The sequence below is a fragment of the Macrobrachium nipponense genome, chromosome 41, assembly GCF_015104395.2.
Source record: "Macrobrachium nipponense isolate FS-2020 chromosome 41, ASM1510439v2, whole genome shotgun sequence".
Lineage (NCBI taxonomy): Eukaryota > Metazoa > Arthropoda > Malacostraca > Decapoda > Palaemonidae > Macrobrachium > Macrobrachium nipponense.
In genome coordinates, this window is record NC_061102.1 from 22,143,747 (window position 1) to 22,158,746 (window position 15,000).

A 15,000-nucleotide genomic window follows, 5' to 3' on the forward strand; every position below is an offset into this window, starting at 1 on the left:
ACTGATAAAAGCTACAACCATGTGTTATTTTTTGTTGTATTCTGCATGAAATTGCGCACATTTTCATATATAAAACTTTATGTAACGGCTAATATAAAACAGTGCAAACTTTACGGCAAACTGACGAAAGAATTTCTGAGATTTTCGGCAGTTACCACGCGGAAGTAAGGAAAAAAGGGATTTTGACGAAGGAAAAATCTATTTCTGGGTGATTGGCTCGTGTCGCCCTATGAAAGGATCCTTAATATCATACTTTCTAGGTAAAATTAAAATTAATCTAAAATTACCAGAGAAAAAACAAAATTAAGAAAATGTCAGTAAAACTGACTCGCTCACTCTTAAAAAGAAGTGTCGGTATGGTAATAGGGGCGAGTGGGAACACTACCACGAGACATTCACCAATTAGACCTTCCAATCAAAATCCCCACAAGAGAGCTGATACCAACGGGCGATGCGGCCGCTACTACTACTACTAGAGGGACGCCACGGACAGCAGCGCCACCCCTAGCGGTCATCCTTAATCTAAAAACATCTTGTCCTGCAGGGGGGGGCAATCAATACAGGGTGGGTTTCATAGGGCGACACGAGCCAATCACCCAGAAATAGATTTTTCCTTCGTCAAAATCCCTTTTCTGGGCTCAGCTCGTGTCGGCCTATGAAAGAGTACCAGAGAAACAGACAAGATGGGAAAAAAGGGCAAATGAAAAGCAGTTGTAAAACGAGGGATATAATATAAGTAAATCAATTACAGCATACAAACTGAGTACTTAACCTAACTTATTCTAAATAGTAACATAAAAGAACGTTAGTAATGTAAAGTACTTAAAATTACAATAAGCATAGTAAAATATAATAATGCAGTGTAATATTTATAAAACAGATTTACTTAGAAAATTATTTACAAAATATACAAACACATTGTGTCCTACCCTAGCATAAAAATAAGGGTAGGTACACTGAAGTACATTATCAGTACGAGTGTGGATGTCCCTAGCAAAAAAATAAGGGACAATCCACTAGTATGATTCAGCGGCTAAGGCTAGGGATATCCGAGTAGCATGGCGATAGGGTGAGGCATGTTGGATGAGGTAGGTAGAAAGGAGACCTGGATCTGTACTACGACTACTATACAGTATCAGGAGAAACAATGTTTCCCGCAGCTACTGCTGAAAATTTTAAGATTCCAAGGACTTTAGATAATGACGTTTAAAGACTGTCGGGGAGTATTTCCATCCAGTATACTTTTTAAGATCCTCAAAGTTCATATGTTGAAAGTAATTAATTGAGGTGGCTACTCCCCTGATATCATGTGCTTTTGGGAGGAATGAATCAGGATTGGCTTGGCCTTGTTTAATGAAGTAAAGGATTTGTTGTCTAATAACCTTTTACTGACAAAGTACCACCTTTTTCTCTCATGAAGAGAGAACCTGAGGATCTTGAGGATGTACGAGATAGAAAAGGCTCTTAAAGTTTTGATACTGGGCAGAGAGAAGGATCTTGGGGAAGTGGATGACTTTCCAAGGGGCCCACCTTGCAAGAGGATCCTCATTTTTAGCTAAAAAGCTACGATCCGGAGCAAGCAGAACTTCTCCTGAGGGAGGAATTCCACATGACCCGCATCTCTGGATAGAGCCGACAGTTCTGAAATTCTAGCTCCTGAAGCTAGGCTTAATAAGAATAATGTCTTTCTAAGAAGCATTATGAATGTACAAGACGAGTTGTCAGTATCTGAAGCTAGTTTGAGGACATCATTTAAGAACCATGAAACTGCAGTAGGCCTTTGAGAAGGTCTAAGTCTAGCACAGGCTTTAGGAATAGACGTGAAATAAGATTCAGTCAGATCTATCTGAAAACCTAACTGAAAGATCCTTCTTCAAAGCCGATTATTAGTTAGTAATAGTGCTAGCTGCTAAACCTTTTTCAAACAAGGATCTGAAAAAGGATATAGCTAGATTAACTGTCATGGTTGATAGTGTTTGATTCTTTCAGGAAAGATGCAAATTTTTTAACAGCTGAGTCATATTGTCTAATGGTTGACTCTCTCTTATCTGATTCTAGGAAGAGAATATTTTGCGGATCAATATTAGCATCTTTATTAGCCGCAAAACTTCATGAAGTCCATAAAGTTAGGATCTGAAGAATTCCTGAGGAAGCGAACACAGTCCTCATTTGTACTGATTGTGACAGCTTGGGATTGGGAATCCGTTGAGGTCGAGACCCAATTCCAGAAGAAGAGGATACCAGTTGCTCTTGGGCCAGTCCGGTGCAATCAGAGCTACTATTCCTTTGAAAGGCCTCAGCTTGCTTAAGACTTTCAAGAGAAGATTCACTGGAGGAAAGACATAAATTTTTCTCCACTGATCCCAATCTAACGACAGCGTCCGTGGCATAAGCCAGAGGGTCCAGGTTTGGGGGCCACATAGCAAGGGAGCTTGTGGTTCGCTTGTGAGGCGAAGAGATCTACTTGAGACCTGGGACGCTCCGGCATATCACTGGAATGACCCGTCGTCTAGGGACATTCTGATTCCAGAGGAAAACTGACCGGGACAAGGCGGGTCTGCTATCACATTTCTTACCCCGCCAGGTGAGTGGCGGACAGATGCCATTTGTGTTTGTTTGCTAGGGCAAAGATGGCTATCATGACATGGTTCACATGCTTGGATTTGGACCCTCCCCTGTTGATGCAATGAACTACCACTGCACTGTCCAAAACTAGCCTTAGATGAGACTTTTTCGGGGGAAGCAGTCTCTTTCAAGGTAAGAAAAATTACTGCCATTGCTTTCCAGAAAAGGGGGGGAAGTTTATGTGGAGCTGGCGAAATTGAACTGACCAAGTCCCCTGAACCTGTTTGAACTGAGAATATCCCCCCCACCCGGACAGGGAGGCATCCGTGTGAATGGTTAACACTGGAAGGGGATATTGAAGGGGTACCTGCTTGGCTAAGTTCTTTACTTTTGACCATGGACGGAGTTGATTGCGAAGGATCTGTGGAATTACTGACAACTTGTCTCGAGATTTGGTGTTTGCTCTCGATCGCCAAACTCGATTATATCTTTTTAGCCTTGCTTTCAGGAGGATATCTGAGGGTTTTTAAACCCCGAAGCAAACTGGAGGGACCCTAGGATTCTTTCCTGGTTTCTCCTTGATGTTTGTTTGCATTTGAGAAATTGCCTGACAGATTTTGCTATTTCCTTCCGTTTGGCCACTGGAATTGACAGATTGTGGGAATACAAATCCCATTGGATTCCCAGCCACTGAAAACGAGACTCCGGGGTAAGTCTGGATTTCGTTTTGTTTATCTGGAACCCCAGATGTTCCAGAAAGTGAACTACCTTTTTGGTGGCATTGAGACATTCCTCGACGGTTGGTGCCCAGATCAACCAATCGTCGAGGTAAGCTGCTACCATGATTCCCTGAGTTCTCAATTGCTGTAAACACCACTTCTGCTATTTTCGTGAATACCCTGGGGGCTACATTCAGACCGAAGGGCATCACTTTGAATGAGAATGCCTGATTTCCTAGCCTGAATCCTAGGAATGGGCGGAAGTGTCTGGCTATAGGGATATGATAGTATGCGTCTGTAAGATCGATGGCAGCATGTGACGGCTCCACGCGAAGTAAGGTCCTTACTTGCGAGAGGGTAAGCATCTTGAACTTGTCGCAACGAATGGAAAGAGTTTAGCTTTGACAAGTCTAAGATACCCTTCTTTTTGTTGAGCCTTTCTTTGGCACGCTGAATAAGCGACCTTGAAATTTTAGATGCTTGACTCTCGCAATAGCTCCTTTCTGAAGGAGTTCCCTCCGCGTAATCTGTCAATTCCTCTGATGGTATTTGGTGGAATGATTTGATTGGAGGAGGATCTTTGATCCAACTCCAACCCAACCCTTTGGACACTATGCTCTGTGCCCAATTGCTGAACCCCCACCTGTGACGGAAGAGGAACAGCCTCCCTCCTACCTGGGGAGCCTCATTGTTGATGGGCGGGTTGACCACCACGACCTCCTCTGAACTGCCTGCTCCTTGACGCCCGTCCTGCGCCACGCTGGCGAAAGTAGCCTCTCGCCCTACCTCTCGGTTGCTTGTTAAAGGGAGTGTAGCCCTGACCTTCATACGTAGGGTTGAAGGCCGGCGAGAGTGCGTAGGAGGTCGACGGTTGTGATTGAGGAGACAGCAGGAGGATGGGCTGGTTCTGTTTCGAACTCCCAGGTTGTCCCTGTTGGGTAACTGGACGGCCTGAACAAATTGCTGCTGTTGCTGGTGTTTCTGATAAGGCTGGAACCTTTTACCAGACTTCTTTGGTTTCTTACCAGCAGGTGGGGGCGGATTCTTGCTTCCTCTTGGATGAAATACCCCACCTAGCTCTAAGACTCTGGTTGAGCCTAGCAGCCTCATGGTGCACTTCATTTACAGCGGACTCTGGGAAGAGATCCGCTCCCCACATGCTAGAAGCCAGGAGTCTATTAGGCTCGTGCCTAATAGTGCACTCCTGCAGAACGTGCTTTCGGCAATTCCTCCTAGCTTGGGAAGAAGTCCGAAAGCATCTGTCCTGAACCGACTTGAAGCTGGGATTTGGCCAAAATCTTAAACAGCGGTTCTGTAGCATATGAGAGAGCAGCCATTTCCGTTATTATCAGTGAATTGAGGGACCTGCCAAACCTAGTTCGCGCTGTCGAACTCCGCCTGAATCAAGGAATCAGGCAGCCTTGGAAGCTTCTTGCCGAACTGGTCCATGCGCAGTCCGGTTTGAGCTTGCCAAGCGTGAACGTGGCTGGCAAGTTCTCCCACAATTCTCCAAAAGCTGGGAAGAGCGGAGAAGTAGACTCCGCCTCCCTTAGCTGTGGCATGGCTCATCCTTGAGGACTGCCTGAAGAGTCCTCTCTACTATTTTCGTGGCGAACGGAAGAGAAGCCTCTTCTTCCGTTGCAAAAAATAGTGAAAGGACTCTTATAGGCCTGGAGCTTAGTGTTTGTGCACTCCCAGTCCCAATCAGGCGTGAACCCATCCCGTTCGTGGGCATGATCCCTACTGTAGAGAACATCCTCCCTAGAGATCTTGTCTTCCCTAGTAAGCAGCCGCTACAGTCAGCCTAGCATAACCGATGAAAGGCTGCGTCAGACCCGGAGGATAAAACTCGAAGTCCTCAATCCTTCGAGTTCCACACTCCGGGATAGAGATCATCCCATCCTTAAATGGAGCGTAGGCGGCTACTCTCCAAGGGTTCTCCATAGAGAAAGCTGGCAGAGAGTTCGTATGGCGGGAGCTGGAAAATACCAGCACTTGGCACTGGGGAGACTGGAAGAGGGCCTAGAGAGTCCAGCTACCCGGTCCTCATTCTCTCTAACCCTGTTAGAGAGATCTTGGATGGATTGGCCTGATTGAGACAGAGTGCTCGACAGTTGTGCGAACATCTGCTCAAATCTCGTCCCCAGGGCGGAGACTTGCGAACAAGCCAACCATCTCACCCCAACCTGTTGCATCACCAACTGGCTGAGAAAGCAGTTGGGCATCAAAGGTGCTGGGATCCCGATCCTCCCACCGGCGTTGCCGGAGTGGAGGCGGTGGAGGCAGAAGGCATTGGCTCGGCGGGAGCGCGAGCCTTCTCCTTAGAAGCCTTGCTTCTAGAGCTCTTCGAGTAAGAAGGGCTCGGCTTGGCCTTCACCGCGTCAGCGTAAGAAGTCGAAGACTTCCTAGCCGAAGAAGACGAAGACGACTTCTTGGAAGTCGTCTTAGATAGAGTCTTCGGTTCTCTCTGTCCCTTCACCTTAGGGGGTACTACAGAGAGAGCGGGAGAGCGGGTAGGGATCTTCAGATCCCACAAAGCTTGGAAAGAAGCGCTCGAAGAAGGGACAGGAGAAGATCCAGGAGCACCCAAGGAAAGACCTTGGGCGCCAGACAACACCTACCTCAACCAACAAATCCTCTACCCTACCGCCATCGGCTCGATGTTTAGGTCCAGGGCAGCGACGTCCAGGACCGACTCCTGTGAAGCTACGACCCCGAAAGATTGCTGGAGATCTTGCTGGATGGAGGCTATGAGAGGGGCTGCGGACAGGGGTCAACATACCCTGTTGACTTGCCCGCAGGGAAGATCTGGACGGCCAGCTTCTTGTCAAGGATGTACGGCTGGTGGCCGTGGCGGCGTTCTTCCCCCGAAGCCGCCCACCCACGCTTTCAGGGTAGCAAGGGCGACCTCCCTCACACCAGTAGCCTGGAAGAAATGGGCGAGATGAGCTTCTAATGGCGGAACGGGGTTAACAAACTTATGTCTAGAGTTGTTAGTAAATGATAAAGAAGCCTATAATCGACTTACCCCCTCCACCAGCTGACTGACCAGGTCGTAGCAGATGGCGCAGGCTTCACGAAGGCTGCCAGACGTCATATCGTAGGAATGACGGGCACATGGAGCGTGAGACCTGCACTCATCGTGCCCGCAGGGGTCGTACAAACGTCGCGTTGCACGCCGGGACCTGACAGTTGGTAGCCTGTAAGTGGAAAAAATACATGAGTATCAGGAGAACACTTACAGTCTAACAGTTGCTCCGCTGGTGCCGGAGCGAGAAAGTTAGATTAAACCAGAGCCCCGCCATAATACGTGTGGTAACAAGGTTGGTTGGTTGTCCTAGGCTATGCTCCGCTGGCGGCGGGGACAAGAGATAGAATCCAACCAGGAGTGGTGGTAAAAAGGAAACCACGACGAAAAATGCGGGGATGGTAAGCATAAGAATAATAAAATTAAACAAATCATCGTAAAATTAGGGTATATCCTTAAAATAACAATAATATCAAACCTTCCTCCACCCGTCACTAGTAGAGTGCCCGGTAAGAAGCAAGCTCTCTTCCGGTAGCGGGGGAGAGATGTAAGGATATAGTAGGCAAGCAACCGACCACTAGTAGTGACCACCCCGCCCGCTGGCGGAGCCAGTAATCTATAACCAAAGGTGCCCCGGCTGCGACGGAAGGCTCCGTTCGTTATAGAAAGGGAAGGTGGCTAAGCAAACTGGGGAAGGGGGGGGGGGGGGGGAGGGTCTCGGCGTAACACGGCGGGAGAGAGAGAGGGGGGGGTTGGCCTACTCCTCCCCGACTCAACAACTACCCCGCATCGGAGACCCGGTACCCTATGAGTGGTCGCCCTATACCCCCCCCCGCTGGGTGGGAGGAACCCCTGGCCACCTCAGAGAGGGAGGGAGGAAGGCAACTGAGGTTGTCATGACAACCAAGGGTCCCCAGCGCCTCCCTATACCTGGTAGGGAGGGAAGGGGAAGGGAAAGGTGCGATGGAACACGTGACCGCAAGTGGCCTAAGCCGCGAGCAACACAACCGTGGGAGGGCCACGTGAACCAGGCTGTACCAAACCATGGGACATGCACCTAGGCTAGCCTAACACCCTAAATAGAATAAAATTACATCGTAAAGATGGAAAAGACACTTTAGTAGAAGAAAAAGAAGCCCAGGAGGAGGCAAACTGTTCCGAGGAACAGAAGCCTACTCGGAGCCAGCGATAGCCGATGAAGAGCAAGAGCCGGGATGCTGGGCTGGAACAATAATAATAGCCCTAAATACCAAACTAAGAGAAATGGTAAAGGGGCTAATCTAGCTAAAACTCGATGTAAAAAACGATGAACGTAATAAGAAAGCCCATAAGAATAAGAAGTCCCAGTATGGAGGACCGGGAATTCTTAACGAGGCAGCATGGCGCCGCCACGAGACAACCGGGAAACCGTATATGACCTATTAGAAGGAAAATACTGGTTCCCGGAAGACAAAAATATAGTAAAACATTACTTATGAGGCACTTAACTTAGCCGTTGCGATGGCAGAACGTTCCATATCGAAGAAGATAATAAATCCCGTAAAAGGCACAGCACAGAGAAAAATACGTCTGGACGCTAGTGCTAATAATTAAGGATGACCGCTAGGGGCGCTGCTGTCCGTGGCGTCCTCTAGTAGTAGTAGTAGCGGCCGCATCGCCCGTTGGTATCAGCTCTCTCTTGTGGGGATTTTGATTGGAAGGTCTAATTGGTGAATGTCTCGTGGTAGTGTTCCCACTCGCCCCTATTACCATACCGACACTTCTTTTTAAGAGTGAGCGAGTCAGTTTTACTGACATTTTCTTAATTTTGTTTTTCTCTGGTAATTTTAGATTAATTTTACCTAGAAAGTATGATATTAAGGATCCTTTCATAGGCCGACACGAGCTGAGCCCAGAAAATGTTTTTAAAAAATTCACCATAAATCGAAATATTGTGCTAGTTTTCCAATTTGTTGCAAAATGAAGGTAAATGATTGAATATTACTAGAATGTAAGAGTTTTAGCTTACAATTGCATTTTTCGACCATTTCAGTCGAGTCAAAGTTGACTGAATGTTGAAATTTTGGCACTTATCGTGATTTATATGAATATATTTCAAAACTGATATAAGCTACAACCATAGGTTGTATTTTGTTGTATTCTACATGAAATTGTACACCTTTTCATATATAAAACTTTATGTAACGACTAATATAAAACGGTGTAAACATTACGACAAACTGACAAAAGAATTTCTGAGATTTTCGGCAGTTACCGGGCGGACGTAAGGAAAATGTTTTTTTTTTTAAATTCACCATAAATCGAAATATTGTACTAGAATCTTCCAATTTGTTGCCAAATGAAGTTAAATGATTGAATATTACAGGAATGTAAGAGTTTTAGCGTACAATTTCGTTTTTCGAACATTCTGGTCGAGTTAAAGTTGACCGAAGGTTGAAATTTTGGCACTTATCGTGATTTATATAAAAATATTTCAAAACTGATAAAAGCTACAACCATGGGTTGTTTTTTGTTGTATTCTACATGAAATGGCAAACATTTTCATATATAAAACTTTATGTAACAGCTAATATAAAATTATGCAAACATTACGACAAACTGACGAAAGAATTTCAGAGATTTTCGGCAGTTACTGTGTAGACGTAAGGAAAGTTTTTTCAGAAATTCACCATAAATTGAAATATTGTGCTAGAGACTTCCAATTTGTTGCAAAATAAAGGTAAATGATTGAATATTACTAGAATGTAAGAGTTTTAGCTTACAATTACGTTTTTATACCATTTTGGTCGAGTAAAAGTTGAACAAAGGTTGAAATTTTGGCACTTATCGTGATTTATATGAAAATATTTCAAAACTGATAAAAGCTACAACCATGAGTTGCTTTTCATTGTATTCTACACGAAATTGTGCTCATTTTCATATATATAACTCTATGTAATGGCTAATATAAAACGGTGCAAAAATTATGACAGTGACAAAAGAATTTTTGAGATGTGTCACTGATGCTTTTTAGTGCGAGAAGAAAGAAATTCTCGCATATGTGCCTGGGTAACACTTATAAACAAAACAACAGCTTGATCCATGAATTCCTATAATCCCTCAAGGCGCTTGATTTAATACATCAATTAAGCACCCGACAGACAATTTTAGTTGACGTATAGTACGTCCAGTCGGCGTTTAAGGGTTAACTGAGGATGATGATTAACAATTAAAATAATTAAATGGCTGAAATTTTCATAGAATCTGTACAATATAATAAAAATATATTTGACAGTCTTTTAATTCTAACCTGGTTCCATTTAGCTGACAAAGATTCTTTGATCTGAGAAAATTTGGCTCTTGCAACATCAAGCTTTTGCTGGGTCTGAAAAGAAAAAAAAATTGAAAACAGTACATATTAACAATACATATGTATGGTTAAACAATACACACATCTGTATTACAATGAAATTCTGAAATAACTAAATTTAAATACAGTTAACCCCAGACCTCAACGCTAATCTGTTCTAGAAGAAGCTTCGAGATCTGAATAAATTTTTTCCATAAGAAATATCTGAAAATGGATTAATCCGTTGTTGACCACCAGTTATTACCCTAATCTTGCCTTTTTATACAAATCACTACACTTAAATTACAATTAAATAAGTTCACAGTTAAATAAAATATTGTATTAGACATCAGAAATGCCCTTTAATACTTTTCAATAACCTCCTCCTTAAGTTCAATTGTGGTTCTTACCATTTTCATCTGCTTGTCTGTAATGGCTGTCTCGTGACCCATGATTAAATCAAAATACAGTACAGACACAAAAACTAAGTAAATATTCCTGTTCAACCGTCAAAATCCAATTATGTCAAGTTCCAATACAGTCAAGGACCATGTTCTATTATAATACTGTTCAGAACCACATGTGTTAAACTCTTTACAACATTCTTGTTATCTGCTGCAAAATGATATTGTTATAATACAATAAAGTTTTGTACATACTTACCCGGCAGATATATACTTAGCTATAGTCTCCGACGTCCCAACAGAATTCAAAACTCGCGGCACACGCGACAGGTAGGTCAGGTGATCAGCCCATTCCCGCCACCGTTTTCCAATCAGATTTTCTCTTCCACCTGTCTCCTGAGGGGAGGCTGGGCGGGCCATTAATCGTATATATCTGCCGGGTAAGTATGTACAAAACTTTATTGTATTATAACAATATCATTTTTGTACATGCAACTTCCCCGGCAGATATATACTTAGCTGATTGGCACCCTTGGCGGAGGGCAAGAGACAGCTACATAACAAAATAATTATAAATATAAAAACGGAGAAACAACATACGTTGTAGGTATAATAAAAAACAACCTTGGTTCCTACCTGATATGGCAGAAGACTTCATTGATACTGTCTATGAATCTGCTTGCCAGAAGAGTTTCAGAGAGGATGAGACCTATGACTGATAACCCTTTCGGATCATGCCAATGGGGGCTTACCTGCTTACATGGCAGAGCCTTCACCTGTATCGTATCAACGGGGGCTAACCCTCTTACATGATAGAGCTTTAGGTAATGAAGACACTACAAGGAGCACAACAACCAATCCCGACCACCTGACCACACTAAACATGTTAGAACTACGACTTGAAAGGGGTTCACCTCCTGAACCCTCTTTCAATCGACCTAATAAACACACCAAAAACCATTAAAAACCCTAACATAAGTATACTAAAAAGGATTGGGTTCAGCTCCCTGTCCCAGCAACGAATCCGCAGATACGTAAGCTCCTAGAGTAAAACATTTGTCATACATAACTTGAATGTCTCTCAAATAATGTGATGCAAAGACTGAATGGCATCTCCAAAAAGTCGATTCGACGAGAGTCTGTATAGACAAGTTCTTGTGGAATGCTAACGCGGTAGCGACGGCTCTTACCTCGTGAGCTTTTACTCTAAGGAGGTCCAGGTGTTCTTCCTCTCCAAGTAAAACTTAAGGCTTCTAACTGGACAAAGAGCCCTTTCTTGTTCTGTTCCCATTAGAGACGATAGTCCTTTAACCTCGAAGGTCCTAGGCCAAGGTTTCGAAGGGTTCTCGTTCTTCGCTAGAAAAAGAGGCTTGAAGGAACAGAAAGCCGAGTTGTTCCTGAAGCCAACATTATGTTCCAATGCTTGTAGTTCGCTTACCCTCTTGGTTGAGGCTAAAGCGACCAGGAATAACGACTTCCTAGTTAAATCTCTACGTAGCATTACGAGGAGGTTCAAATTTGGGGGTCATCAAGTACTTTAGGACCACATCTAGGTTCCAACTGGGTGCTCTAATGTTCTTAGTCTTTGACGTCTCGAAAGATCTAATCAAATCATGCAGATCTTTGTCTTCTGCGATGTTAAGGCCTCTATGTCTGAAGACTGAAGAAAGCATACTCTAATAGCCTTTAATCGTGGAGACTGCTAGATTACCTCTGTGACAGCTATATCTGTCACAGAGGTACTGGAAGAGGATATTTTCTGGGCTCTGCTCCATCTGCGAAACACCTCCCACTTCGACTGGTAGACTCGAATAGTAGATGGCCTCCTTGCCCTTGCGATAGCTTTCGCAACTCCTCGAGAATACCCTCTCGCTCTGACAAGTCCTTCGATAGTCTGAAGGCAGTCAGAGCGAGAGCGGGGAGGTTTTTGTGATATCTGTCGAAGTGGGGTTGTTTGAGAAGATCGCTCCTGTTTGGGAGCGATCTCGGAAAGTCTACGATCCATCCCAGTACCTCTGTGTACCAGTTTTGCGCCGGCCAGAACGGGGCGATGAGGGTCAGTTTGGCTCCCTCTGCTGCTGCAAATTTTCTCACCACTTCTGAGATGATCTTGAATGGTGGGAAGGCATATCGTCTATTCCGGACCAATTGAGAAGGAGACCATCCACCGAAACCGCCCTTGGATCGGAGATCGGGGAGCAGTAATTTTCCAGCCTGTTGTTCCAATGAGTGGCGAACAGATCTATATTTGGTCTCCCCCAGAGGTTCCAAAGTCTGTTGCAGACCTCTGGATGTAAGGTCCACTCTGTAGGCAGCACTTGGTCCTTCCTGCTCAGAAGGTCGGCCCTCACGTTCTTCTCTCCTTGTATAAATCTTGTGAGGAGAGTGATCTTTCGCTCTTCTGCCCAAAGCAGTAATTCTCTAGCCTTTTCGTAAAGGGTGAACGAGTGAGTCCCTCCTTGCTTCTTGATGTAAGCTAAGGCTGTCGTGTTGTCTGAATTGATCTGCAGGACTGCGCCTGAGATCTGAGCCTCGAAGTGTATGAGTGACAGGTGAATCGCCGCCAATTCCTTGATTGTGTGCCAGGACACCTGTTCTCCTCTCCAGGTGCCTGACACTTCTCTCGTACCCAGAGTGGCTCCCCACCCCGACTCTGAGGCGTCGGAAAATAACACTAGCCGAGGGCTCGGCACATGCAGATACTCCTTCGTTGAGTCTGCAAGGATTTATCCACCAACGAAGGTCCTCCTTTATTTTCCTTGAAATCAGGAAGGAATCGGACAGATTTTGGGACTTCTGATCCCAATGTTCTTTGAGGTAGAATTGTAGAGGCCTTAGATGAAGCCTTCCTAGAGAAATGAACTGTTCCAACAAGGAAAGGGTCCCCAGAAGACTCATCCATTCCCTCGCGGAACATTGTTCTTTCTCTAGGAAGGTTGCTACTTTCTCCAAGCAGCGGTTTTGTCTTTCCTGTGACAGAAACGCATGAAAACCCCGAGAATCCATCCGAATCCCCAGATAAACGATGTTCTGCTGGGGAATCATCTGGGATTTCTCGAGGTTTACTAACAGTCCTAAGGATTGTGTTAACTTCAAGGTCAAAATTAAGTCCTCTAGACAGCGGACTTGCGACTGGGCCCGTATCAGCTAATCGTCTAGATACAAGGATATTCGAACCCCTTCGAGATGAAACCAGTGTGCCCCATTCTTCATCAGAGCTGTAAATACCTGGGGGGCTGTTGAGAGTCCGAAGCAGAGGGCCCAAAACTGAAATATTCTCCCTTGAACCATAAATCTGAGGTATTTTCTGGAAGACGGGTGAATGGGCACGTGGAAATAGGCATCTTGAAGGTCCAGGGATACCATCCAGTCCCCTGGACGAGGGGCTGCTAATACCGAGAATGTCGTTTCCATCGTGAACTTCCTCTTTGCTACGAACACGTTCAGGGCGCTCACGTCCAGCACCGGCCTCCAACCTCCTGAACTTTTCGGAACCAAAAACAGGCAATTGTAAAACCACTGGGAAGAGAGATCTTCCACTTCCTCTATAGCTTCCTTGAACAGCATCTGATCGACGAGATGTAGAAGGGCTTGTTTCTTGATAGGATCCTTGTAATTTGCTGTCAACTCCCTTGGAGTTGTAGTCAAGGGAGGTTTTTCCCTGAAGGGGATTAAGTATCCTTTCTTTAGGATGGAGAGGGATCAGGCATCGGCACCTTTCTGTGCCCAGGCTTCGTGAAAGTTTAGAAGCCTGGCAATTACTTTCGTCTGGAGGACAGCATTCTCACTGGGTCTTGACAAAAGGCCTTCGTGAAGACCTTCCTCTCTTCTCAGACCGCCTACTCCTAAGAGAGGATCTAGGTGCGGACCTTCCCCGAAAGGGCTGCTGGAAGGGAGCTTTTTCTTTCTTGGTTACCTGGACCGCAGGTTTAAGCCTCTTAGCCGACTGGGCCAGGAGATCCTGTGTGGCCTTCTCGGATAAAGTCCTCGATATATCCTTCACGATCTCCTGCGGAAAGAAGTGACTAGAGAGGGGCACGTACAACAAGGCGGATCTCTGAAGAGGCGACACAGATTTTGTTAAGAAGGAGGTAAACACTGCCCTCTTCTTAAGAATACAGGATCCAAAAAGGGATGCTATCTCATTGGAACCATCCATAACCGCCTTGTCGAGGCACGACAAAACACTACCCAATTCGTCAATGCTGACAAATTCTGGATCTTGCGACTTCTTGGCTAAAGCTCCTAACGCTCAGTCCATAAAATTAAAAACTTCAAGGGTCTGAAACAGGCCCTTGATGAGATGATCTAATTCACACATCCCCCATGCGGCTTTAGCAGATTGTAGCGAGCGCCGTCTTGACGAATCCACTAGGGCGGAGAAGTCTGCATCAGAAGACGACGGGAGTCCAAGGCCCATCGGTTCTTTGGTATCATACCACATACCAGGTTTTCCCGTAAGCTTGGAAGGTGGGCAAGCAAAAACCGTCTTCCCCGCTTCCTTTCTAGATCTAAGCCAGCTCTCTAGACTCTTAAGTGACTTTTTCATTGAAAGAGTAGGGGTCATCCTGACGAAGGAGGGGGACTTCGACAGTTTCATACTGGAGAGTAACGATCCTGGAGAAGGAGGATCCGAAGGTCGTAGAGAGTCTCCGAACACTTGCAGCAGGAGAGAAGCTAGCCTCCTATAGTCCGAAATACCTGCGTCTTTGGGAGTTTCTTCTTCCGAAACCTCTTCAAAAGGCGCTGAAGGAGAAGATGGCTTTCCAGGTGAAAGATCCTTAGGAGGAGAACCCATTCTTCCCTTCTCCGAAGCTTGATCCGGAGAATGGAGTTTCTTTCTCTCAAGATTCCTGTCTGTAGGAGCATCAAAATCCACTTGTTGGATATTATAAGAAGTCTTGATCCTATCCTCTTCCTTCCTGCACGAGTCCTGGAGCTTTCCTGTATTTAGGC

At 45.2% G+C, this 15,000-nt stretch overlaps 1 protein-coding gene across 14 annotated transcripts in view; it reads right to left on the reverse strand.

Annotated features, from left to right (window-relative positions):
• Nucleotides 1-15,000, reverse strand: part of LOC135212588 (FK506-binding protein 5-like) — a 126,089-nt gene that overhangs the window by 24,201 nt on the left and 86,888 nt on the right. For all 14 annotated transcript variants that reach the window (XM_064246137.1, XM_064246141.1, XM_064246134.1 and 11 more), the window contains one exon: nucleotides 9,602-9,676. In XM_064246137.1, the coding sequence (XP_064102207.1) occupies nucleotides 9,602-9,676 (75 nt within the window). The remainder of the gene's footprint in view (nucleotides 1-9,601; nucleotides 9,677-15,000) is intronic.